This window comes from Trachymyrmex cornetzi, unplaced genomic scaffold (assembly GCF_001594075.2).
Source record: "Trachymyrmex cornetzi isolate Tcor2-1 unplaced genomic scaffold, Tcor1.1 scaffold1583, whole genome shotgun sequence".
Taxonomy (NCBI): Eukaryota; Metazoa; Arthropoda; class Insecta; order Hymenoptera; family Formicidae; genus Trachymyrmex; species Trachymyrmex cornetzi.
Window position 1 is genome coordinate 29,163 of NW_017296183.1, and position 24,862 is coordinate 54,024.

The window sequence follows — 24,862 nt, forward strand, 5'->3', positions numbered from 1 at the left end:
CGACGCCTTAATGGCTGCGTTCAGCAGACTCATCAGTTTTGCAACCGTTTTATGATTCGTCGCGCTGATTGGATCATACTTTTATAGCGTTTTCGGCCCGATCGGGTTTGCACCAACCTGGGTTGGATTAATCTTTCCTATTGGTTGACGTCACCCGCTCTACCAATAGGAGAGCACAAAACGCTATTAATCCAACCCAAGTTGGTGCAAACCTGGCCGGGCCGAAAACGCTATTAGATTTAAAGGAATAGTCCTATCTCAACGAAGAATCGTTGCTGAACGTAGTCAATGTTATTATATGCCTCTTTTTGTTCTTTCCCTATATATTGCGTTTCCCACTATCGTGAACGCTTCGCGATTCCATTGGGTCTCATATTGAAAATTCTAAATCATTTCTGAGCCAAATCAAGTCAAATTTTATTTGATCCTTGTAATGACTGATGAGAGTAGTCGAGATTTTCCGAAGTAACCCCGCGACCCGCAATGTTGTCGATGGGGTGACCCATCGACATCTAGAATGGACCGCTGATGGCAATGGTGGGGGTAGAAAGACGATTAGAGTGAGAGGCAGGAATAATAAGATCGTTCTTTCTCCGTTTACTGTTTTTCTAACTAACAACCTGATTGGTTGTTGGATTAACAACAACCAATTAGGCTTCAGTAAACAGAGAAAGAACGATCTTATTATTCCTGCCTCTCACTCTAATCGTCTTTCTACCCCCACCATTGCCATCAGCGGTCCATTCTAGATGTCGATGGGATGACCCGATTGACCACGGCTCGATTGGACACCACCAATCACAGCAACCGGTGCTTAGGAGCTTTGTAGTCTCAAGCGCTGTGAGTGGCTCGTGTCCAATTGAGCCGTGTCCAACTGGTTGCCACCCAATGCAAACCTGACCAGGCCGAAAACGCTAACAGTGGGCGGTGGGGGACCAATTAGCTTGAGCGTAAGGCCATAACTCTCGAACGTCTTATCTTTATTGGTCTCGGCCACTTCCCGGCCTGCCGCGGCGACCAATCAATTCACTACTAGAAAAGAAGAGAACTACTCTGCGACTGTTTCTTTATCTTTCTATCACGTCTTCAGCTCCTCTCGTACGAATGCTCCGTCTACCTTATCTCGTCAACTTATGAGCGGCAAACGCGTTAGCATGACGTGCTCGCCATCTTGAGTGTTGGGCACTCTGAACTCCGAACACCGAACACGCATCGGTGGAAGAGTCAAGAGGGGATCCTTCTGTCAATCGGTCACCGACGGTGGAGAGTCTCGTTGCGTTGTCGCCTTGTTTTGTTGCGGCTGTGCGCGATTGTGTAGGGCTATGTTTCCGCGGTTTTCACACGCAACTTCACGGAGACTTATGGGACTTATATGATCATCCTATTAGGAATCAATACTGGTTAATCCCGCGCTGTTTAATCGCGTGATCGACTCTCGATAGAATGCAGTTTCTGTGTGCTGGATTGCAAGTGTTTCAACACTGTAGCACTTCCAGCGTCTCTCTAAGTCGGAGAAATTGATCTTCGTGCCGTTGGTTTCAGTTAGATCGGTCGACGACGGTTAGTTCGGTGACAATGATCACCATAAAGCGGGAGTGACGCCTCGTGGAACCTTAACTTGGGTGAAAAGAGCAATTTGGAAGAAGTATTCGAGGAACAGCAGGAAGTTCACGTTCCAAAAATGGCTCTCGCATTCGCGTGCGACCTGATGGATACATGATGATTGTTACGCGAAATCGCGTTGTAGAGCTTCGCCCCACATCCGGGTCATTCCGACTCAAAGCATCACTTATAGTTCGATGAGAGATTTCTGAAGTAAACGCCGGACAATCTCCAGTGAGGAGAAAAAGAAGGGAAAAAAACGCGAGAGACTTCTCCTTGGTTATACCATCGCATGGAAAGTGTAACTAAGGGGGTGCCGAAACTTTGTAGACGATGTATCGCAAACGAGCTTTGAGCCCCAAGTTTGTGGATAACGGTTTGCCAGGAAAAGAAAGGTATATCGATGAGCATAGTTTTGATTTTGCACCTTTACACCAGAAGATTTGTCGTGATTATTATCTTCTATGACGGGCTCCATAGCTTAAACATATAATATCTCACATTGGCGACGTGGATTACGTGATAAAATGTCAGCTGTTGAAACTCGTTCGAGATGATCCCTGTAAGAGACAGCATTACTCTCGAAAATCAGAAACAAATTCTTATTTGTTGACTAAGTCATATTAATAAAATTATTTTTACTTCACTTTAATGCTACAATTTTGTTAAAAATATTGATTTATATAAAATAATTGTGTAAATAACTTAAACAAGATTGTTTAATGGAATGAAAATTATTAACCTATACAAAATTCCACAGGGTTTTCTATGCAGTGGATGTATTTTAAATGGGGAACAAAATAGATGATTTTGGAGGTATGAGACTCTCGACTATGCAAGAAAACAGTAGAAATGAGGTAAGAAAGTCTGGAAACCAAGTTTCTAATGATGCAATCATGATGGACAATACTAAGTATGGAGAAGATAAAAGGACAGACAATTTAGAAAGAGAGGAAGGTTCTATGGTATCCAATCTTCCTCTTTTATTTGCTAATGGTTATCCCACATCTCTCGAGAAAATTACCATGGTACATTGACTACTACTAGTATTTTTTTTTAATTTGAAGATAACTGTTTCTATAAAATATTTTGTAATCAAAGAAATCATGTCCAAAGATATGATAAAACTTTATATATTGCACTATAAATCTATTCTTTATCACTGCTTTGATCTGTACTAAAACTTTATTTTTTACTTTAAATATATACATTATTGTTACACATCTATAATATATATCTATCATATATACATCTATTTTAAGTACAATTAGTATATACTTTAATTGCAAAAAGCAAACTTTACAAATTATATTCTATTTGTGAATTGAGTATATCAATAAATACTATTTTATAGGCGCAACTAGAACGTTTTATATTATTTATGGTTCATTGTTCGCTGGGCCATGACACAACTAAGGTTATTAATAAGCCTGAGTGGTGGCCTCAAGATATTAAATTTTCAAGTCCATTAATGAGACCCAAAAAGATCAACGATGTAAGCAATCATAAAATAATATATCTCGACTACAAAACATTACGTACCTATTAATCAAGTCCTGCTTGTGGAAAAGTGCTAAATCCTAAAATATCTTTTCAGAACTGGATGGCAAATCTGAAGAAATTGGTTTTCCGATGTTACACGTATCACAGAAGTGAATATTTGTTACGTTTTTGTTCCTATTTAGCTCAGTATCCACATGATGAATTAGAATACGTTAATAATTGGGACTCGACGACTAGTCTGTATCACAAAAGTACAGGAAAACTATTAGTAACGTTTCGTAATGAAAATATGGTGTGTACAAAAAATGTGTATATATATGTACAGGTATACTGACATAGAATAGTCACTTTGTCAAGTACCCCAAATAATTTGCTATGTCTCTCCTTGATTTAATGAATGAGAAAGCTTTCTGTGTCTACAGCATTATGACAGAAGAAATGATAGCCCCCGAAGAACATTGTTATCCCATAATGCGTCTTCGTCAAGCAATGGAAAAGCAAAGCAACAAGCTCCCATGATGGTTCAACCACCATGTGATGATATTTATCTTTGTGACAATTGCGATGCTGAATTTGTGGGCCTTGCAAATATGAAGGTATTAGTACCAGATGTATTGATTTGTTCTCTCGCAAAACTAAAATTCATATGCACAAACGATACTCGACTATTATACTTTCCTATTTGTGCAATTATTTAGGAACATGAAAAAATATGCTGCGAACAAGATCATGGTGGATGTAGTGGCTCGCGCTCGTCCACACCAGATATGTTCATGGTCGAGCCTGAGCTACAACAGGATCAATTTCTGGAGTACTTCCAATTACGATCGAGTAAGACTGAATCCAAATCGATTGATGTAAAAAACATGAGTGCTCCCGATGGTATCGCCAGACGCACTTCTGGACGTGTTAGGAGTTCTCTTAATTTTACAAAATTCGCCACTATCCCATTCTCATCACCTGCTGGCATAATGCTAACCAAAAAGTCAAAGGCTATGACTGAAGAAACGCAGCAGGAACGTTTAGATAGAATAGAAAGGCATGTCAACGCGCCGATATTGAGCGATTCGTGTAGACCAAAATGGCTGAACACAGAAATAGATAACGATAGATGGATAGTGACATATAAACAGAATCGGGATAAACCCACTGACCATTATGTGCATCAATATAAATTTGTGAATTCCTCCCAAAGCAAACCAAGTACGTATTTTACTGTGAATTGATAACTTTTCTTAGGCATGTACATATGTCATTAGAACAAAAGACTTAAAAACTGCATTAAGTACTAAAAGAACTTTTGATAATCAAAATTTAAAAAATTATAATATTTAAAGAGAGAACTATCGGAATAAGTGCAATAAATAGCACACAAAATAATTAAAAGATTACATATGAATAAATGCCTCAGTTTATATTGTTTAAGCCATCTTCAGCAATATAGATTATAAATAATAACAAAATACAGCTTAATATAATTCATCACTCAATATAAATTATTGTAATAAAAAAAAATTTTATCGTTGCGTCACTCGCGAAGACGGCTGAACATAGGCCGAAACATACGTTTTTATATAGTTAAAAATATTGATTAAATCAATATTGTCTAACATTTTTATTTTACGCGTATTATTTACTGCATTTACTTCTATAATCTCTTTAAGTGTTTTTTTACTAAACCTTACAAAATTAAAATCATAGTACAGGTTGAATAGGATTGAAGTACAGATTGATACGATCTATTATATTTTTTGTTCTGTTTCCTTATTTTTTACTAGTTCTTTTTGTATTGCTCTCTATGCAAATGAAATAATAGAGGAACAATTTAAGAGAAGTAAAAAATTAATGAAATGATAAAATATAGAAATAGGTTCAATTATACTTTTTATAAGTAAAGAAGCAAAAATAGGATTATATTGTTATAAAAATAGTTAATATTATATAAAATAGTTTAATATTAAATTTATTGGATATTTTATAGGAAGATTATATACATATATATGTATAAACCATATTTTCTCTTCAGTGCTAAGTATACAGTCGCAGTTACTCTACGCCACGTGCAGACCTATTTATGTTGTTCTTACCAGACTGAATGAGAGGCAAATTGATGAATTAAAAAAGGATCCCTCAAAATATCAATATTCTCAGAAGAGTAGTATTAATGTTCGGAAACTTTTATTAACGAGAAAAGCAGGACCGGCGTGTAAAACGAAATCGAGAAAGACGGCCCACATGCAAAAAGTATCTGTATCTTCGAAACGGAAGGCGCCACTAGAGGATGATGTAGATCCGATTGTCATTGAAGAAGAAGAAACCAACATTAGTGCATCAGCTAAAGAAACTTTAATCGCGCTTGCTGCTGTGAAATCATTTACAGACAATGCCGAGGCTACCAAACCAGCCAAAGAGAAAAAGTGCCCATCACATACGATAATGTTGATTGATCTCTGTTCGTCTGACGAAGAAGAAAATGATTTAAGTACTCGGACGTCGTGCGACGAGAACAGAGATCCCATGAACACCGCGGAGTCTTCAATCACAAAGTCCTTCTTACGAAAACTATCACCGAAACAAACTTTACGCAAAACTTTGCATTTACCCCGCACGCTCATCGACAGACTGTCGGTTATTGAATAGCATATTGAACGAAGATGAGAACAGAAATAAATATCGATTGTTGAATACTATTTGAAAAAAAAAAATACGTATGCTTTTCTCTAACTTTCGTAAATTATATCGTAAAAATGCAAAATTAACGTACAGTGAGCTATTACTTATTATTATATAAGTGATGACTTATAACTTGTACATGTGTTATATTTCTTATATTTATTCTGATTATTAATACAATAGTTGAATTTTTGTGTTAAGTTATCATAAGACTGTTATGATTTCGAAACTTTGAAGAATAAAAACTGAGTTATATTACATGAATAGAACATCGATTTAGTCAAATTGCGTTTAGTTACAGAATGTAGAGTATTTCTCCTATCATATTTAAAAGAATATGAGAGAAAGTGAATGAGTGAATGCGAGCATGAAAGAGGAAGGGAGGGAAAGAGACAGAATAAGAATTGTAATAAGGGAAAGGTAAAGGAATATGTTGGAATATTGCATGACAGTTTTAAATAATAAACAATTAAAATTAATTTTTTATTTACATCCATAGTAGTAATATAATGATGAACAGAGCGATATATATCGTTACATTCTTTCAAAGTACGCTGAAATATGAATTGAATGATTAATTTTAATTGGTTATTTAAAAATACTGAATCCTCAATATTCAAAGTTACCTTATCTTAATTGCTGTATTACATTCTTTTAAATTGAATGGGAGACCTCCTCTAGTAGTTTGGTATATATATGATAGTCAAGGAATGCAGTTTATCTTGCGGAAATCTACTATAATCTATTATAATATTAACATAAGTTTTGATTCATGTATATAAATGGATATTTTAAATAGAAATATGTAAACATACAATACAGAACAGGATATATAAATGCATTATTTAATACTTATGACAAGTATTACAAAATTTTACAATAGCATTGGATAAAGATTAAAAAGTGATTTTGTTTTGTTTTAAATACAGGTGCGTATCTTCTGCTATAAGAAAAGTTCAAACAGATAAATTTGTCTCTCGGTAATCTCTGCAATAATCGCAGAGATTTGTTACTAAGAAAAAATTTTGCATCTGTTTATCATTAAAATTGTTTATTATTCATAGAGAAGTACATGAATATTTTTATTCGCAAGAGAGATACAGTTTGCGCGTTTATAATACATACAGTTCGTTTACAATTTTTAGTCTTGTTTTTTCTTTGCTCCGAATAGCTTTCCTACAAAAAAGGAGAATAATTTACCCTTCCAGTCCTTTTCGATGCGTTTCAAAACTAGTCGCTTCGTGGAAATATTGTGAAGTGGGCCGAATGCTAGCGCAACAGCTGTACAGGCAAGGCATATGACATTATAAGGCATACTGAAATCAGGAGTCGGAAGACTGATAAGCAAGGACTCTGTCCGTAATTGTACTAGATAATCATCCCTCGAAGCGTTAAAACTGTAAGTTTAATCATCAATAATCACTTCAATTGTCGCCTATCTGTTTATGATAACACAAGAAAAAATTTTCGTTTGTGTTGTTGCTTAGCAAAAGAAACAATTGCTAAATAAACGAACCTTGAAGTAATTGTACTTCCATCGAACGGCAAAGCGGTGTAATTTCTAGCTATGGGCAATAAGGCTGTAATTATAGCTGGTCCCATGTAAAATCCATGATTAGCATCCGGCGGATATTCCTGCCATTTGAGGAATAAGTAATCCATATCGATAGTGATTTTTGTTACCGAATGCGGCGGTAGGCGCAGGATTAATTCTAAATAATATGGACTTTTCCTCTCCCTTCCAGGTAAATAACGTTGCGCCACTAATAATAAAAAATGTATCAACGTTTAATCATGTTGTAGTTTTCATAATAATAAAACGTTTTTTGTAAATTTTATTGATCGCCCAAATCATACACGTTCCATAGCGAATAAATTTCCTGGCAACTCCATTTATCTTACATTTATTATTTTATGTTTACTTACACGGATGTACTTGTTGCTCATTACAGGTTATCGTAATGGAATGTAAATAAACCAGCAAGTACCACGGAATATTTTCCAATAAGATTATATCTAATGCCTGCCAATGATTGTTGTACAGTTTAGTCACTAAACTGCCCCTTTCTTGACCATATCCTGAAAAATTACATTAATATATATGAATTAATTTATTAATTCTATATGAATATCCATATTGATTAAAGGAAAAGGTAGACTCCTGGGGTAGTAATATGGGATCTACTTAAAATTCTGTAATATGTATTTCTTGCAAAAGGTTTTCAATTTGTCCTTGGATATCAAAGTTGTGAAATAATTATTGCCACAACTGGCGTAATATTTTTTTTGACAATTGATATTTATTACAAGGTATATCAAAGATTTTCATATGATTTTCAAAATTTAACGTGGTTTAAAATTCGTGAGTTTATACTGTAAAGCTCTCAAGATGGTAAGGTTGTAAATATCAATGATTCGAAATATAAATACTTATATAGCAGCAATGGGATTCTCTAGGGCGTATGCACTTCCTAAAGTTCACAAACAAAACTGTCCATTCAGGATCATTGTCTCGTCTATTGGTAGTCCGTTACATGCTTTGGCTTCCTTCTTATATAATATATTACATGATTCTTTACCAAAAGCGGAGAGTCATATTAAAGATAGTTTTCAGCTTGTTGATAAACTCAAAGGTATGCAATTTGACGAAGATTATACATTAATTTCTCTAGATGTTGTGTCATTATTTACAAATATACCAATAGACTTGACATTGGACTGCATCAACGAGAATTGAGCTTATATTTTAAAAAAATGTGAATTTCCAAAAACAGAATTTCTGAATGCGATTAGGTTTGTTCTAGATTCAACTTTTTTTTTATTTTTGACATTATTTATAAACAAAATTTTGGTACGCCTATGGGGTCTCCTTTGTCTCCCATCGTTGCAGACTTGGTAATGCAAAGATTGGAAAGGACCGCTTTGATGTTGTTCGGAGACAATATACTTTTTTATTATCGTTATGTCGATGACTTATGCAGGGCAGTTAAGCTATCTAACATGGATTCTTTCCTTAATGCGTTTAATTCGTTCCATCCTCATCTACAATTTACATTTTACATTTTACAATTTACATGGATACCGCTAAACGACACGATACCGAATGAGTATTGCAAAGTTTTGTGAAATCTCTGCATTAACATTTACTGCAGTATTCTTAAATTAAGTCCGATTCAATTGATATGGAGTAATGTCAATTGCAAATTCGATACGTCATTTATAAATGACATCATTTTTAAATGTTAATACAGAGATTTCACGAAACGTTGCAGTACTCATTCGGTATCGTGCTGTTTAGCGGTATCCATCAAAGCGTTCGCGCGGACGGCTGTTTAGTTGAGTCGCTCCTGACGGCGCGAATTTCATGCCCTGTGATTGGACATCTTCTAAGGCTCACCGTTTAAAACTATTAATACCACAACATTTTGCTATTGACATTTTCGACTCATTTTTTCATGAGGAATATGTATGTCGTCCCGTGCGGTTGATCTGGATCATCCTGAATATATATATCTTTAAATGCAATTTTTTAATAATTTTTTAACACAAATCGTGCAAGAAAATAAATAATAAAGCATTGCATTATTTGAAATGACGAAGACGGTCCGGATACAACCGAGCCCTCCCGAACATGCTGTGACGTCACACTTCACAACGAAACCACAATTATTCAATAAGAAATTAATTTATTTTTAAAATACGCAAAGGAAACACGTACAAAACGTGTTTTGTACCTTTGTGTAAAAGCACAACAACTAAAACATCGTAAACTGACATTTTCAATCGAGAATATGATGCAGACTTTATGATGCAGACACAAATCGACTAATGTTTCTATGGGGTTATGTTGACAGATGCCCAAATTTATTGTATGACGTCTATAATCTATTTATTTCGACCAGCACTTGCCGCTAAAGCCATCTACAGGAAACCGGCGGAAGCAAAGTTGTACACCTAATATATTTATAAGAACTTTTTATATGTAGAACGTACCAATAATATACCTATTCGCGTAGAGGATTGAAGGATAATGTATTGCGTTATTTTTTGGTGCACTATGTACTGCAGCGATATTAAATATTCCTTTGCTGGAATGAGCTTTAATGTCATATACTGCTATTTCATTTTGCTGTCCACCACGCAAGCTAACAACTTTTGCACTCGGCGATGGCGATAATTCATATATGTGATTCGTATTGTTATCTGATATATCAACATAAATATTACTTAATGTTGCAAGCGGACATGCGCCTTTAAGTCCCATTCCAAAAAATTTTCGTATCGACCAATCCTGCGCGAATTAAAGGCGTGAATAATCGTCAAATATATAATTTGTATAATGGCATCATGTAGATCGACTCACTTGATTCGCATCTACTATTGTATCATATATCAAGGAAACAGTTTGTCGTAGTTCTAAAGATGTCATTGTACAGGCTACGTTGCGACATATTGAGCGAAAATGTATTCCAATGGAATGATAATTTGTATTATGAATGTGCGCAGAATTTAACAACATAGCTAGACCTCTCTAGAAGAAAAGACAAATGATTAATTATAAATCAATATAATGAATCAATATAATACAGATGTAGTAGTATGGTATATAATTTGTGAGTACCTTGGAGTCACAAGGTAATAGTTTTTTGAATGGTGTTAGATTCTCGGTACACACTATCTCTCTCGGTAATGACGAATAACGTAAATGACTAGAATTTACTGGTCTATCTGTAACACTAGTGAGACGGAAGGTAAACTCTGGCGACATGCTATTGGAGCTGTCAACAAAATTCAGAGATGCACAGAGTAATCCAGCTAAAGCATTTGTTAGACCTTTCCATTCCTCTTCTATGCTAGGAAAGAAAACACAACATGTTACTATGCTTTTATAACTTTATGAGCCCAGACACAAGCTTTTGCATAACGCATAACGCATAGTGCATAAGCAAATCAACTAATCAGAAGCTTTCCTTTCCTCTCATTCCATGGAAAAGAAGAATTTCGATTGGTTGATTCCATTATGCACTATGTATTATGCGTTATGCAAGAGTGTGTGCTGCGGCCATATTTCTTACACAGTTGAAATTGTGACACGAGTAAATATTTTTTAGTTCAACGTTTTTCTGAAACTACAATATATCAAAATTAAATTCAGACTATAGAGCTAGATATCGAACAAGTTCAACCATATGATTGTTGATCTTATTTCAAATTCACTTGCTTTGCAATATAATTTCTAATATTTATGGGTACTGCATATAATTATCACTTATTGTTAGTCCCCTGAAATTTTATATTTTTTGATACTATCTCTTACTTTGTTATGTCTTTATTAAACCAAGCAATGACTTCAGCACCAGGTCCAGCATCGTGGAAAGGATATCCCCACTTTTGATAATTCCACAAACCTTCCGTTAAAGTAACATGTAATTCGTCAACATTATGACGACCTATGATTTCACCCAATCCCCTTGGAAAAAGATGTGAATGTTGAACTAAAAATATTATCTTTTTTAAATCACAATAGCTTAAGTTTGTCTATAGGAAAAAAGAAAGTTCAATTATTATTAATAACAATAATAAGGTAACCGGATAATATGGACGTATACTCAAAACACCCTATTCGCTATTTATAAATAATTACACGATTAAATCAATAGATAACAGTAGTAGTTCGCGCGCAGGTTGTCCATCTGATTTGATTGTATCAATTTATTGCTTAATTTGTACATTTTGTTATTGTTAATAAAGCAAAACACAGAATGTTATGGTCGTAATGTAATATTTTGTAGGTAAGTAATTGTTTCTTATAATTACCAAAAAATGATTAATTTTAGTAGTTCATGTTATTGTAGCTCTATATTCATATTTTACGACATTATACATTCAGTTTATTTATATTTTTGTCAAAATGTTTTGTTTATAATCAAGGAGAGAAAACTCTTCGTAAGGTAGAAACAATACGGTCAATCTAGGCATACCGAATGTACACACATTGATTGTAACATTTTTTTTGTACTTTTGTTATTCCAGATTCCAGATGATAAATTCTAATTCACCTGCTAAATATCGTGGAAATAAGTGTGCAAGTAGATCAGTAAATAAGTACACAAGTCTATTGTGTGGGAAATAGTTCTTTGGGTATTCTTATACGTCAATATGTATAACAATAAGCTTGTCAACATATAATAAACTTATAATCTTGCAAAAGTAACATTGAATCATTTTATTTTTCATTGCGATGTGTTTCGTATGATTTTAAATTAAGTTTGACCTACATACTTTCTTCGAGATATTGAATATGAACTAATACATATGATAGCTGCTGATGGCTAAGTAAGCCAAAACGTTCCATTTCTAAACTGTATTACTAAACTATATATTATACATCCTTAATTTGCTCGTTTATGGGCCTTTTATAAGTCATACAAGTTGGCTGTTGACCAACTTTACTGATTCACTGATAAAGCCTATACTACAATGTGCTTTTTGTTTTCTATTTCTGCTTTCCGCTATTTTTTACACCTTGTCTTTTTGCTTCTTATTCGGTTTTTCGTTTTATATCGCCTGACAGAGATAAAAGTTATGGCTGTTCTACAATGTGATTTTTGTTTCCTGTTTCTTGTTGTTTGTCTCTTGCCTTTTGAATCAAGAAGGCAAGAGACAAACAACAAGAAACAGGAAATAAAAAGCAGATTGTAGAACAGCCATTAACAAACTTTGAAAGAAACAAGAAATACGTAGCAAGAAACACAATTGTCGATAAAACGGTTGCAAAGGGGAAAAAAGTAAGAGATAAAAAACAAGAAACAGGAAACAAAAAGCACATCGTAGAATAGGCTTAAGACTTCGAATTATCGACTACCGGCTCTTGTAGAAGTATCAGCTTGAGACTTCCGATTATCCACTATCGATTTATTTAGTACATCCAGAAGCATAATCGCTCAATGAGAATAACCCCGGTTACCGGTTATTATTCTAGTATACTCACGTGTTTCTACACGATTTTCCGTTTCCCATATTGTAGTAAATTGAAAGTAAGCATAGACGTGATCGCTCGACAAGGGCTTCAGCATCAATTCCTCATCAAAAAAGTCATTATATGCATTACTACATGTCGCGATATCAATTAAGCCGATAAACAGTACCAGTATATGCGAAATTGTCATATTGTTACGAGGTTAGGTTACAATATTGTCAGGTCCGTTCGAATAGTATCCCCATATACTGCGATTTTTTCAATATAGGTCTGTTCGCGTTTCTTATTAATTATTCAGTTGGTAAATGTTCAGTTGAGCTTTCTCACTCCCGATTTTGATAAAATTCATCTTATTCGACGTGTTTTTACATGAAACGACTGAATCTGGCAGAACAAATTACCGCTCTGCCTGGCAAGCCGAGATAATTGGTTGCGTTCAGCAGAGAAAGCAGCTTTGCAACTATTGTAAAATTCTTTAATATGATTGGTCTTGCCCTTAGTTCCTCATTGGATCTAAATGTATAATCGACTATAATTCGTTCATTATAGTTGGCAGCCCTGCTCTATCTAATTCTCTTTCCGTGATTCAGATCAATTATTCGAGGTTAAGTTATCGGTTTCGATTTGACGCTCGAACAGTTTGAATGTGAGCAATGTAGGTGTGTGTTTTGGTATTTTCTCGTAGCAACGTTTTTGAAAATAGGCCTCGACGACTAATCGCGTAACGAGGATGGATTCAAACGAGATTGAGGTCTTGAAATCGGGAACGAGTATGCGAACTGACAAGAACGCTGTCATCGATTACGACGAAGACAGAGTAAGATCAGAATTAATTGCCCGGGGAATTGAACGTTTACCAGTATTGCGTATTGTTTGTGTTGGAAATATAAAAGAAACTTGCGCATGAAGTTCAACAATTTATTTTTATTTAAGGAGAACTTGACATAGGCATCGAAAAATCAAGAGCGAAGATAGATAAGAATATCGCGGAAAAAAGAATATACATTTTGTAAAAAACATCACAATAAATACAATTCTGTATGACATTCTTAATATTACTTTTGTAATAATAACAAAAACTAAGACTCAAATAATAAAAAATTTTTTAATAAAAGGCTACGAGTCGTAACTGGATGATAGCTGTTAACAATTTAAAATTATTAAGATCTAATACATGTAAAATACTAACGTTTCAACCCTTATTGGGTCATCTTCAGTGTCGTATAATATTAATCCGTAATTTGACAGTTCTACAAAATCTTTCATCTTCGAAGTATCCACACCATATTAATTTTTTTAATAATTATAGTTAGTATATCTTGACATATATTAAAAAGTACCTCATTGCAACTGTATAAGTCATAAGTTATCGTATTGACTTACACAGGTCGATAGATGTTGGTTGTTCAAAAACTGAAAATATTATATAATTCCATGAATTAGTTTAACAAATTTAATTTTTAGTCGTACCTTAGGTCATATATGAGAATATTATTCTCATATAAATATGATCTAAGATACGACTGAAAATTAAATTTGTTAGACTAAAACAAAAATCCCCCCCCCCCCCCCCCCAAAAAAAACGGCAAATGAGAGTCAGCATGGTAGTTAATACACAATCTTAAATCTTTAATCCAGAATATAGAATCTTTATTCCAAAAAATAATAGTATGTTTCAGTTCACTTTGTAATCATTCTCAGCGATACAATTCCAAAATATCAATCCCTTCATGTCCAAGAAAAAATCACCATCAGATTAATAGATTTGATGTTTTAATTTATTCGAAACATTAAAATTATCTTATAAATATTTCTATCCAACAAGTTACAAATTAACATTAAAAAAACTAGTGAATCATCCCAAGACATAGAAGGAATTCGTCTCGACATTGGATCAAACTAATTACAATTTATATTCACTAAACGACACTTTTGTATTAAACAGCTTTTGTATTAAACAAATATTATCACAACTTGACAGTTCTAAACGCCATTTTGGACTAAGAAGTGGTAAAAAAGATTACATATTTTAAAAATGTTTGTTATTCTTAACACAAATTCCAAATTACAGACACGTATTAATGCCTATACTTTAATTCTGGAGAAGAATTTCGAAATCTATGTAAAAGTAATATATATGCGATATAGTTCTACGAACATTATTGTATTTAATTGGTAAAATAAACGGATTTAGGATTTCTTTAACTGTATTTAAACATATCAGTGTTGCATCATAATAAAGTTTATCGATTCATTTACTATATGCACGATACAGGTTCAACATTCATCAATATTTAATGGTTTTATCGTTTCAGTTGCACGAGATGACAGCGTCTTATTCTGAGATATCGTTTGATTCGCAATCTTCGCCACCCATCTCCGAATTGAGATCACTCATTGATTCTCCAGATATTGACAGCGGAAAATTTCTGGATGATGGTTTAGAGAAAATAGGAGGAGCCGGTCATAGGCCGGATCAATTAAATCTGAGAAGTAGGGACGGCAGTCCAACAGAAGACGACGATCTCGATCCACCGAGTTATCATAAAGCTATAGGTTACCTGCAGTTGGAGGGAAGAGTAATGCAAGATGGAGATATGGTGTTATTTGTAACTGAAGATCTGGAGAACAAGATCAAATTGTCGAGTCCTGTGACTAAAAAAGGAGACACTCCATCATTTCCGGGATCACGAAGTTCAACCCCATGCTTGTATAGACAGGCCTTAACTCCGCAATTACCACCTCTTGATCATAATGTATTAAACGAATTAGAGATGGAAGCTAGAAAAGTTGCAACCTCTGTGGACGCACTGACCGAAAATTTAGCCGCGATTCTACAAAATGTAAGTAACTGTTATTAAGTCTTATTTTGTGCCATGTTATTTTATGTTTAAATTATTCGTTCTTCCAGGCTTCGGCTCTCACAGTCGGTTGTTTAGAAACGTACAGAGATGCAGTGTGTAAGACTTGTGACGCTGTGGATCATAATATAAAATCAATGTATCAATTAATGGCTAAGTGCGAAGAACTGTCTAAATCGATGGGACCAATTTATAAGTTAGCAGAGCAGATGTGAGTATATATTATCCTTTTAATTCAATTCAGGCACGTGAAGACATATTAATATTAATTATGGGACATTTTGAAACTTTTCATAAACTATAAATATTATTATCGTTTTTATGAAATTTCTTACGAAGATGTGATTATTATTTATAAAATCAATCATACAAAAGAGGTTATCTGTAAATCACGATATTAATTAAAAAAAAAAAGATTTCGTTTTAATAAAATATTAACAGCGTCCTGAGAGATGAAGGATGAAAGCGAAAGAGAAGAGACAAGAAAGAAGCTTCTATATCTATTAAGCTAGAATACTAACATGAGCATAATCACATGAGACAAACGGAGGATTCAGTGCTCTTTTTGTGCTCTAATCCCGATTTGATTGCTCTCGCTGTTTAGTAAGAAATAACTTTTTGCCAACTTTTAATGAAGTTAGAATGCACATTAAAAATAATAATAATAAAAATACCAATATTATAATTTAGTGCTAATTATACGCTCGTAATATAAATTAGTTCAAAATCTAAGTTTAGATTCGGCATCAGCAACTCCGAAAAAATCCTTTATTGCTTTATTTCGCTACAATCGGAGAATTTTTACCATTTTCGTCCGCCACATATTGGTTCAGCCATTTTGAATTTTCAAAATCTAAGTTCAGATTCGACATCAGCGACCCCGAAAACCTTCTAATGCTTCATTTTGTTGAAATCGGAAAACTTATCATTTCTGTAAAACATCAATCCGCCATATTGGTTCAACCATTTTAAATTTTCAAATTTTGAGACCGGATTCGAAATCGGCGACCCCCCAAAACCTTTGGATATAACATTTCAACGAAGTACTCTAACAGCCTCAACGAAAATATTCATGGCAATTTATTGCGATGAATTGCCATGAATATTAGAGTATTTAAAAAATAAGGTTATTCTCTTTACAAGCACATATATTCTTTTTTCTATCTTGATTTTCAGCAAAGAGATGAAAAGGATGCTGGAGCTGTTTGAGAGCGCGATGAATCTGTAAAGCAGGAGAAATGTGTTGCATCAAGACACTATCGTACGCTTTTAGATTCGTGATGAAATGCAATTGCACTATGTTAAATTTACAGTATGTTGTGAAAAATATGTTGATGTATCTGTAAGGATATTAGAATGAATTTTGTATAGATGGATCCCACTTTTAATGCTGTGAGATTTTGAGGGTTGAATGTAGATAGATATTCCTTGATAATGGAATTGTTCATTTCAATTATATACATAGGATTAATTTCACAATGTAAATAACATTGCTAAGAGGTCGAAAAAAATTATTAATTTATTCAACAAAGAGAGTTGAAAAAATGTTGAAAAGTTAATAAATATTTTATTTATTATATAAAAAAATTGCTTTTAATTGAACAAATCATCATAAATTGGAAAGAAAAAATTGATTTAAATGTTTAAAAATTTAATATACATACATTTATTGCAATTATTTAACCTATATATGCAAATTAATTAATCCTGAAATGAATAATGTTTCCAATGAAATAATTAAACGTTGCTGTGTGCGAAAGACAGAAACTGCTGCGTGCGCAGCTCTGAGTACTGTGAAAACAATTACTGTCCAGCGCTGTGATTACTGTCCAAATAGCGATGACTAGCGCGCGCACAGTAATTATCGCTGTGCAATGAACATTTTTTTATTGGTACAGTAATCGGCGCTGCGCGATTTAGCGATCATCGCTGCGCAGTTTTCTCCGTGTAAAGGCTACGGAATATTGAAAAAGGAAAAATTGAGGTTTCTAGAAATGTAGTATTTAATGAAAATAATTTTTATTATAAAACGAATAAGACACTATCAATAAGTACAGAGAATGATGATGATTGCAACAAAATAATTGATACTGTCGTAGATAATGAGATAAAGGATGATAGTAATAACTTATGGGAGGATCCCGTTTGCCTACAGTTCTGATTGTACACACCACTCATATCAACTGGTGCCTAGTAATTTTTCAATGTTTTGCCAATGAGATTATTTTATTTTTAAATTGGCCAATCAGCGATACATGTGTGCAATATGCGATGTGTGCAATCGGAGCCCTCCCATAACTTATTACTATATGATAATTATAACGTATTAAATAATTATTTCAAATACATGATTGCTTAGTATATGAAAGGAATCTGACTATTGATTTTATAATCACTTCGGATTACCTAACATAACAATAACGAATATGTAAGTTACGCATTGAAACTGATAAAATTTCTATCATGTATTTTACATTGAACCTGATAGAAGATATTCGTGTAAAATGTCAAATAAGTTCCGAGTGATTTTCTATCATCAATTCCATATGAATAACGAATATGAGTATAAGTACGATATATACCTAAAGAATTTCTGTTGATCTAGGACAATTAAAACCGTATATTATAAAAATTGATTTGAAACGATAGTAGTTGTATCTAACTTAAAAAATACTTACGATAGGTTTCATAAATAACAATAAAGTCTTATAAGAATTTAATCGTTTCTTACATATTTTTATCGGATTTTTTTATCAGGGGTGGTACGTATTCGCCAAATTTCCTCTATTTATATTTTCTGTCTATTTGTAGAAACGGTTTAACTTGATATGGGATAATTATCCCTACGAAAAAAAATTTTTTTCGCATCGTAGGAAGTCCCAAGAAAGGATAAAGAAGTGTCTATCACATTGCAATTGAATGTTTGATGAATACGCGGAACACGTATCCGAGAATAACCGCTCTATCGCAAAAGTGAAAGGAAAAAAAACGAAACAGACAAGAAAACAGCGGTCACGCCGTATGCAGGCAGTATGCTGACCAGCAGAGCAAGCGGAAGTTCGTTCGCGCTCGGTCCTTCGCATTTTTCTCTTTCCTTTCCTTCTCTCGCACGTCCTTCTCATTCTCCCTTTCGTCTCCCTGTCGCTCGCGGCACCCTATACAGCGGTACCCTACACGGTCCCTTCGGTTTTTCTTCCACCCGCTGAATTTGCCGCCTCGCTGCATGGTCGTCGCGCGTTTCCGCAGATTACCTTTCTCAATCCGCGATGCATCGCGTTTTCCCGCCCCACAAGCTTTTCTTGGCTGAAATCGAAGCGGGAAGCGGTCGTCAGATACGAAACTAAAGTTGTGGTTTTTCATGCCTTCTCTCTCTCTCTCTCTCTCTCTCTCTCCTCCCTCTCATAATATACGAGATATCTCTGATATGCCCTCCTCTCTCACCCTTTTAGGTAAAATTTAATAGAATTTTTTTATTTCCCTCCAATTACAAGCTGGGGGTCTAATAAGAATCCGACAAGCCTTTGGTACGCCAACTCGATCTTTTCGAAAAATCTTTTTTTTTATCATCGTGCGAGTTTTCTTTGTGTAGTTATTCTTGTGTTTAATTCATAAATCGTCGCAAGCCTTTTTTGCCTCGCTTTCTTTGACTCTGTCGCGAATGTAACTGCATATTATATTATAATTTATTCGATTCGGTATATGCGCGTTTGTCACGCAAAAGATCTTTTTATCCTGTTCGTGAATAAAAGGGTCACTATGTAGAAAGAAAACTCATCCCTTTTTTGTTTAACTGACAGAAATAATATAAGTGACTACTAAAAAAATATAGAGAAAATTGTTTTTATTTATTTTAAATTTGTTATAATCATTTATATCGAGTATTATGAGCATCTTAAGGAAACATTTTGATATATCTAGCATAACGAAGAATAAAAAAATCTTACGCATACCATATGATAGATTTGTTAATGTTTTATGTATCTTAGTATTGAAATTGATTATTTTAATGCAAATGTTGAAATGGTGGCGAGTGCTCTTATTACCCATCCAGTGCTCATATTACCCTCGAGAAGGCTCCGATTGCACACATTGCATGTTGCACACATGCGTCGCTAATTGGCTAATTTAAAAAACAGGAAATTTTTGCAAGAAATGATGCAGAAATAAAAGATTGAAATATATATATATATATTGGTATTAGATGTACAACTTTGCTTCCGCCGTTTTCTTATAGATGGCTTTAGCGGTAAGTGGTGGTCGAAATAAATAGATCATGGATGTCATACAATAAACTTGGGCATCTGTCAACATAACACAATCAAAAAGTAATGTCACATTTAAAATATTTAGTAAGTATTACCAAATGGTAATAGTTTGGTAATAACTTATTAAATATTTGTAAAAGTAACATTATTTTTTGTTATATTAATATTTATTATATTAACCAAACATTTGATTGACATTATTTCATCATATATTTAATAGCTATTTGGATTCTAAGAGTCAACCACTGCTAAAAAAATGTACACTGATGTACAATGATTGCTAATTATGACAATACAACACACTTTATTGCTATTATATTGTTAATATTGTTATCCTATGTAAAATTTCTATCATATATTTTACATTGAACCTAATAGCCACCTATTGTGTGCAATATTGCCATGTATTGTTAATGTATTGCTATGTACTACTATGTATTGTTAGCATATTGCTAGCGATTGCTAGTACTGCTACTGTTAGCATTGCCTGTTTTATTACTGTACTGTTGCAATATATTTCTAAAGAAATGTACACTGATTGTTATAGTGGTTGGGCCCCTCGCCAGACTCTTTTTTTCAGTGTACTATATGGAATAATGATGCTCATAATACCCAATCATGCATACCGAAAAACTACCGTGTCTAATAAATCAATAATGGTCTCGGAACTTTATAAAGTTAGAATGGTTCAATATTGTTTACTTTACAAATATTAAGGGGAGAACAAAATATCTTATCTCAATGTAGATTGGTGACCTTATGAAGTTACAGGAAAGAACGTAAGAAATAAAAAATAACGTACCTATTTATTTAACATGACAAATATCCGAAGTACATCAATTTAGATCAAACTTTGCAACATATTGGAATGTCGCGAAGACAGATGCATCTTTCTACAACAGTTGGTACTGCTAGTACCAACCGTTACAGAAATATAAAGGGTGCTCATATTACCTGCAGTGCTCATAATACCCGATTCTATCCTATATATAGTTATAATGAATTTAAAATATATGCATGTTTCGAGAATATTAAAAAATCGGTTTTTTTCTTGATTATCATCTAACGAATGCTGTACGTCTATGAAAATTTATTACACGTGTAACTGTCATGGCAGTAACTGTAGGACACATTGCATTTAAATGCTTTCTCCTTTTCACCCTTTCCTTCGTTGTCTCGGTTAACATTCTTTCGTATTCGTTTTGCTTCCACGAATGGAAGATAACTCCGAGCGTTCCTTCTCCTCTGTCTCCTCTTTCTCCTTTTTCTTCTTTTTTCTCGCTCGAATCTACGCCTATTCTGATTTCAGAATCGTCCTTTCCCACTCCATCTTTCTTCTTCGCACCGCGCGCTTGGATGGCTACCGTTTACGCTCCATTGCTCTTTCTCACTCTCGAATCTTGCACATCTGTCTTCGTCGCACGCGTCGACTTGTCCTCTATCTTCTCTCTCTCATCCCCCTTTTCGTTCGCCTCGCGCACCCTCGGTCCTCGTCGATCATGCGCTCATGCGCTTTTACTCTCTCTCACCCGCGCAGCATGCTTCCCACCCTACGAATTCTCGCGACTGACGCTCACTTCAGTTAGTTGAGTTGCTTCAGTCTACGCCGAGTCGGCATACGCGTTAGTTGAGGTTTTTCTTCGGTTTCGAATCGTCGCATTGTGCTGTGCCGTGTCGTGTCGTTACAAGTTTGTTCGCTTATTTCCTGCGAGATAAAAACGATCGCGAAAACGCCTCTTTTTTGGTCGAAAGACGCGTTCGATTTTGAGGCGAAATCCGTCGTGGGTGGCAGCATGGTAAATCTGCGAGGTGATTATCCGGTGTGTTCTGCGTGAAGTGCATCACTCTCGATTCGGTCGGATCGGCGAACAAGTGAGATTGTCAGTGACGAGGGTCGTGCGCTTGATCGCTCCTCTTTCATTGCATTATTGTTGATTGTTTTTGCTCTGCTCCGTCCTGTCGCGTACTTTGTTGTGCCCAATTCATTCTGTGAAACGGATATTCTGGATTATCAGTTATCGGATAGGACCCATTGATTAGCTGCCGGAGCCGTGCGACATGGATTTCGTAATATTAAAGGTAAGATCTCTGTTCAGTTTTCGTTCAGTTCGCGGAAGTGCGGTGTATGTGCAGCAACTTTGCGTTGCTGCCACGTATAAAGAAATTTATTTTTTTCTATTTAGGATACTCTGGACGGTATTCATAGTCGACTCTTATATTTAAAACCGCCTTAAAATTAGTCTTAAAATGTAATAAGCTGATCAGAAGGCTGTATTGGTATATTGAAACATTATTTAAGATTGTCAAAAAATAAAAAACTGTGAATACCGGTCTCTGATTATTATGGAATACGTTTTTTATCACATCCTAACAGTAAACTAATTTTGAAATATTGCTACGTGTTATTTGTTTTATTCGGGATATTATTGCAATTTACGTATATTCCTTTCTTCTCTTCAAGTACTTTGATAAACTACATATAAGGTCTGTGAATGAACTAATGTACACTTGTGGAACTTAGGCCCAATTTTTCATTATCTAGTTAACTTATGGTTAAATTTAACTTGATGTTTCAACCTTAGTTTCACCTAATGGGCTTTACCCATGACATCATCATAGATAGAGCTCATTGGATAAAACATCAGATTTAGTTTAATCGCAATTTAACCAGAAAATGAAATATCAGACTTTAAAGCAAGATAAATATATGTTTGATATTGGGCGAAAGCAAAAAGGAGAGTTCTAATGCAGTCTAGTACAGGAATAAAAAACAGACCCATAATAACTTTAGCTAATACTGTAGCGCGTAAAAATTTTGGTCATCCTGTTTAATGTATTCTTACTTAGCAACATCGCGACATTCCTTATCACATTGTACAACAAATAAATTATAAAATATCGCCACGCACGAATAATTCTTTTGACCGTTTGTAACATTCTGTCCATCGCAATATATGCTTTTCATTAGTCTAACTACATTAACAAGAGCTATTCTCAAATTTTTGTCGCGTATAAAAAATTTGCTACATAGAACGAGTTTTTTAATTCATCGACTGATCAATCACATTGTGCGCAAATGCAGCTTTTACAGACCAAAATTACATTTGCCTACAATGTGATTGATCGACTGATCAATCTACGAATTAAAAAAATCGCTCGTCATTATGTATATTTTATTACCTCACTTTACTATAATAAAAATGAATTCCGAAGCAAAGAATTTGTTAATTTTTTGTTTAGCCTATTCAGAATATTTCTCTCTCATTGAGATATATAGCTCGACTCTCCAATCAATAAAGTAATTTTTACTTTAGTACTATCACGTATAAGAATTTGTCTTTCTCTTTTTAGGAGAATATTCATCGCAATAGTTTAAACCCGATTTTTAACTCAGGAGTCACTCGTGATTTTTATATTCTAGAGCAGCATGAAAATAATTTGGATTTCGATTTTCGATGGTAGTGGGTCCAGGTTAATGAGGGTAGAAAATAAAACTTGTGTCAGTCACTGTAATTTTCTTTATTGATCGAGATACGTCTATTTTTTATTTCTTCTTCCCTTTTTCTAGAAAATATTGACTACATCTATATACATATGTGTGTATATTTGTGTGCGTGTGTGAACGTAATGATCTCAAATACTAATAAATTATAGAACAATCAATATACGTATGATATTATATATAGTTAATATTATTGTTATTTTTAATCGAAGAGCAAAAAACTCTCCAGGTGATCATTTACGCAAAATAAAAATTAGATAGTTATTTTTGGCTTAAACATTTTTTACCGTTTTCGCAATACGTATCAAAACGCTTTGTCTTGTAAAATTCGCGAAACGATTCGTAATTTCTCAACGAATATATGGACAAAAACGCGGTTTGCCTTTTGAAGCTAGGCGCGTGTACTCTCGAGTGTTCATTGCACCAAACGTGCCTTATCCTCTGTTTATATCGCGGCACTCGAGATGATTCGTATAGCTGTATAGAAAGTTATATGAACACGATGCGTGAACAAAAACGAACAATCCGCCCGTTAACTCGTTCATATTGTGCGATATTGAGCTCAGTGTCGGTTATTATTAAAACGATCAGAGACGAATTTATTTACTCAAAACTAGTTCATTTCTTTGTACGGCTTTATTAGAATTTATATAATGCATTCTCATTCTACTCATTTATTTTTGAAAAAAAAATTTTTTTTTGAAGTAATTCAGAAATGTATTGAATATGAATAACGCAAAAGGTTTCATAAGTTAAAAGTGGACAAGAAGTTTGTATGATCAAATCGAGAGCAAATTTGCGAATTTATTTCAAAGAAAAGAATATAGACAGTTTTATTCGTTTTGTTATTTAATACAATATTTGAGATGTAGAAAATTAGTTTATAATACGAAACTTATCAAAAATACATACATACATGTATAGCAGTGGTCGCAAGGATTTGCACATTTCGGGCCGATTTCGGCGCGCGACCCCCACCACCGCACGGAATTGAGGCTCATCGAATGCTCTCAAATACTTATGGTGAGGCCGCTATTAGTGAAAGAAATATTAATCATATAAGAATATAAGATGTTTAACACTACAAAATGCGTGATATCTTAACAAAATTACCTTTATAAAAAAAGGTAAAAAAAAAGGCGCCAAGTGTGCATGTACCTTCCATAAAAACTGTACTTTACATAAACTAAAAAAAAACCGTTACATAAATAATATAGTTCATGTGATAATATATTGTTAATTTTTTATTATAAATTACCCCTCAGTAGTACGTATGCATATATTAAAAAAAAAATGAAATCAATCTTTAAATTACGCCAATTGCAAAACGAATATATAATTTCTTGCAACATGTAACATATACTATTGTATTTTGTAAATTGCATATATTTTATTGCAACATATAATATTTAATTAACGAGACAAAATGATACGTACCTTTATCTTTCTATTCAAGAGTCTTTTATATATTTGCAAT

At 34.1% G+C, this 24,862-nt stretch overlaps 4 protein-coding genes across 6 annotated transcripts in view; 2 read left to right on the top strand and 2 right to left on the bottom strand.

Annotated features, from left to right (window-relative positions):
* Positions 1-1,223: 1,223 nt before the first annotated feature.
* ova (ovaries absent) lies at positions 1,224-5,763 on the top strand. Of its 2 annotated transcripts, none has more exons than XM_018503510.1 (7): positions 1,224-1,997; positions 2,363-2,630; positions 2,957-3,097; positions 3,200-3,430; positions 3,528-3,701; positions 3,804-4,308; positions 5,132-5,763. In XM_018503510.1, exons 2-7 carry the CDS (start codon positions 2,391-2,393, stop codon positions 5,743-5,745), a joined length of 1,905 nt encoding a protein of 634 aa, XP_018359012.1. In that variant the 5' UTR covers positions 1,224-1,997; positions 2,363-2,390; the 3' UTR covers positions 5,746-5,763. The 2 variants fall into 2 exon arrangements, with proteins under 2 accessions (XP_018359012.1, XP_018359013.1); XM_018503511.1 differs by having other exon boundaries at positions 1,225-1,997; positions 3,200-3,397.
* A 1,041-nt stretch (positions 5,764-6,804) lies between these two features.
* PIG-T (phosphatidylinositol glycan anchor biosynthesis class T) lies at positions 6,805-13,173 on the bottom strand. Its single transcript, XM_018503523.1, has 8 exons — positions 12,770-13,173; positions 11,096-11,273; positions 10,400-10,631; positions 10,142-10,309; positions 9,772-10,069; positions 7,705-7,857; positions 7,295-7,541; positions 6,805-7,175 (listed from the first exon to the last, which is right to left on the bottom strand). The coding sequence occupies exons 1-8, from the start codon at positions 12,945-12,947 to the stop codon at positions 6,920-6,922; spliced, it is 1,710 nt and encodes a 569-aa protein (XP_018359025.1). The 5' UTR covers positions 12,948-13,173; the 3' UTR covers positions 6,805-6,919.
* On the top strand, positions 7,924-17,117 carry BORCS6 (BLOC-1 related complex subunit 6). Of its 2 annotated transcripts, none has more exons than XM_018503529.1 (4): positions 7,924-7,931; positions 15,073-15,600; positions 15,669-15,829; positions 16,795-17,117. In XM_018503529.1, exons 2-4 carry the CDS (start codon positions 15,082-15,084, stop codon positions 16,844-16,846), a joined length of 732 nt encoding a protein of 243 aa, XP_018359031.1. In that variant the 5' UTR covers positions 7,924-7,931; positions 15,073-15,081; the 3' UTR covers positions 16,847-17,117. The 2 variants fall into 2 exon arrangements, with proteins under 2 accessions (XP_018359031.1, XP_018359030.1); XM_018503528.1 differs by lacking the exon at positions 7,924-7,931 and adding an exon at positions 13,373-13,574.
* A 3,607-nt stretch (positions 17,118-20,724) lies between these two features.
* The window catches only part of LOC108758525 (uncharacterized), a 27,725-nt gene continuing 23,587 nt past the window's right edge, over positions 20,725-24,862 (bottom strand). Inside the window, exon 2 of the mRNA XM_018503532.1 lies at positions 20,725-21,870. Coding sequence (XP_018359034.1) covers positions 21,697-21,870 — 174 coding nt within the window. The 3' untranslated portion in view covers positions 20,725-21,696. The remainder of the gene's footprint in view (positions 21,871-24,862) is intronic.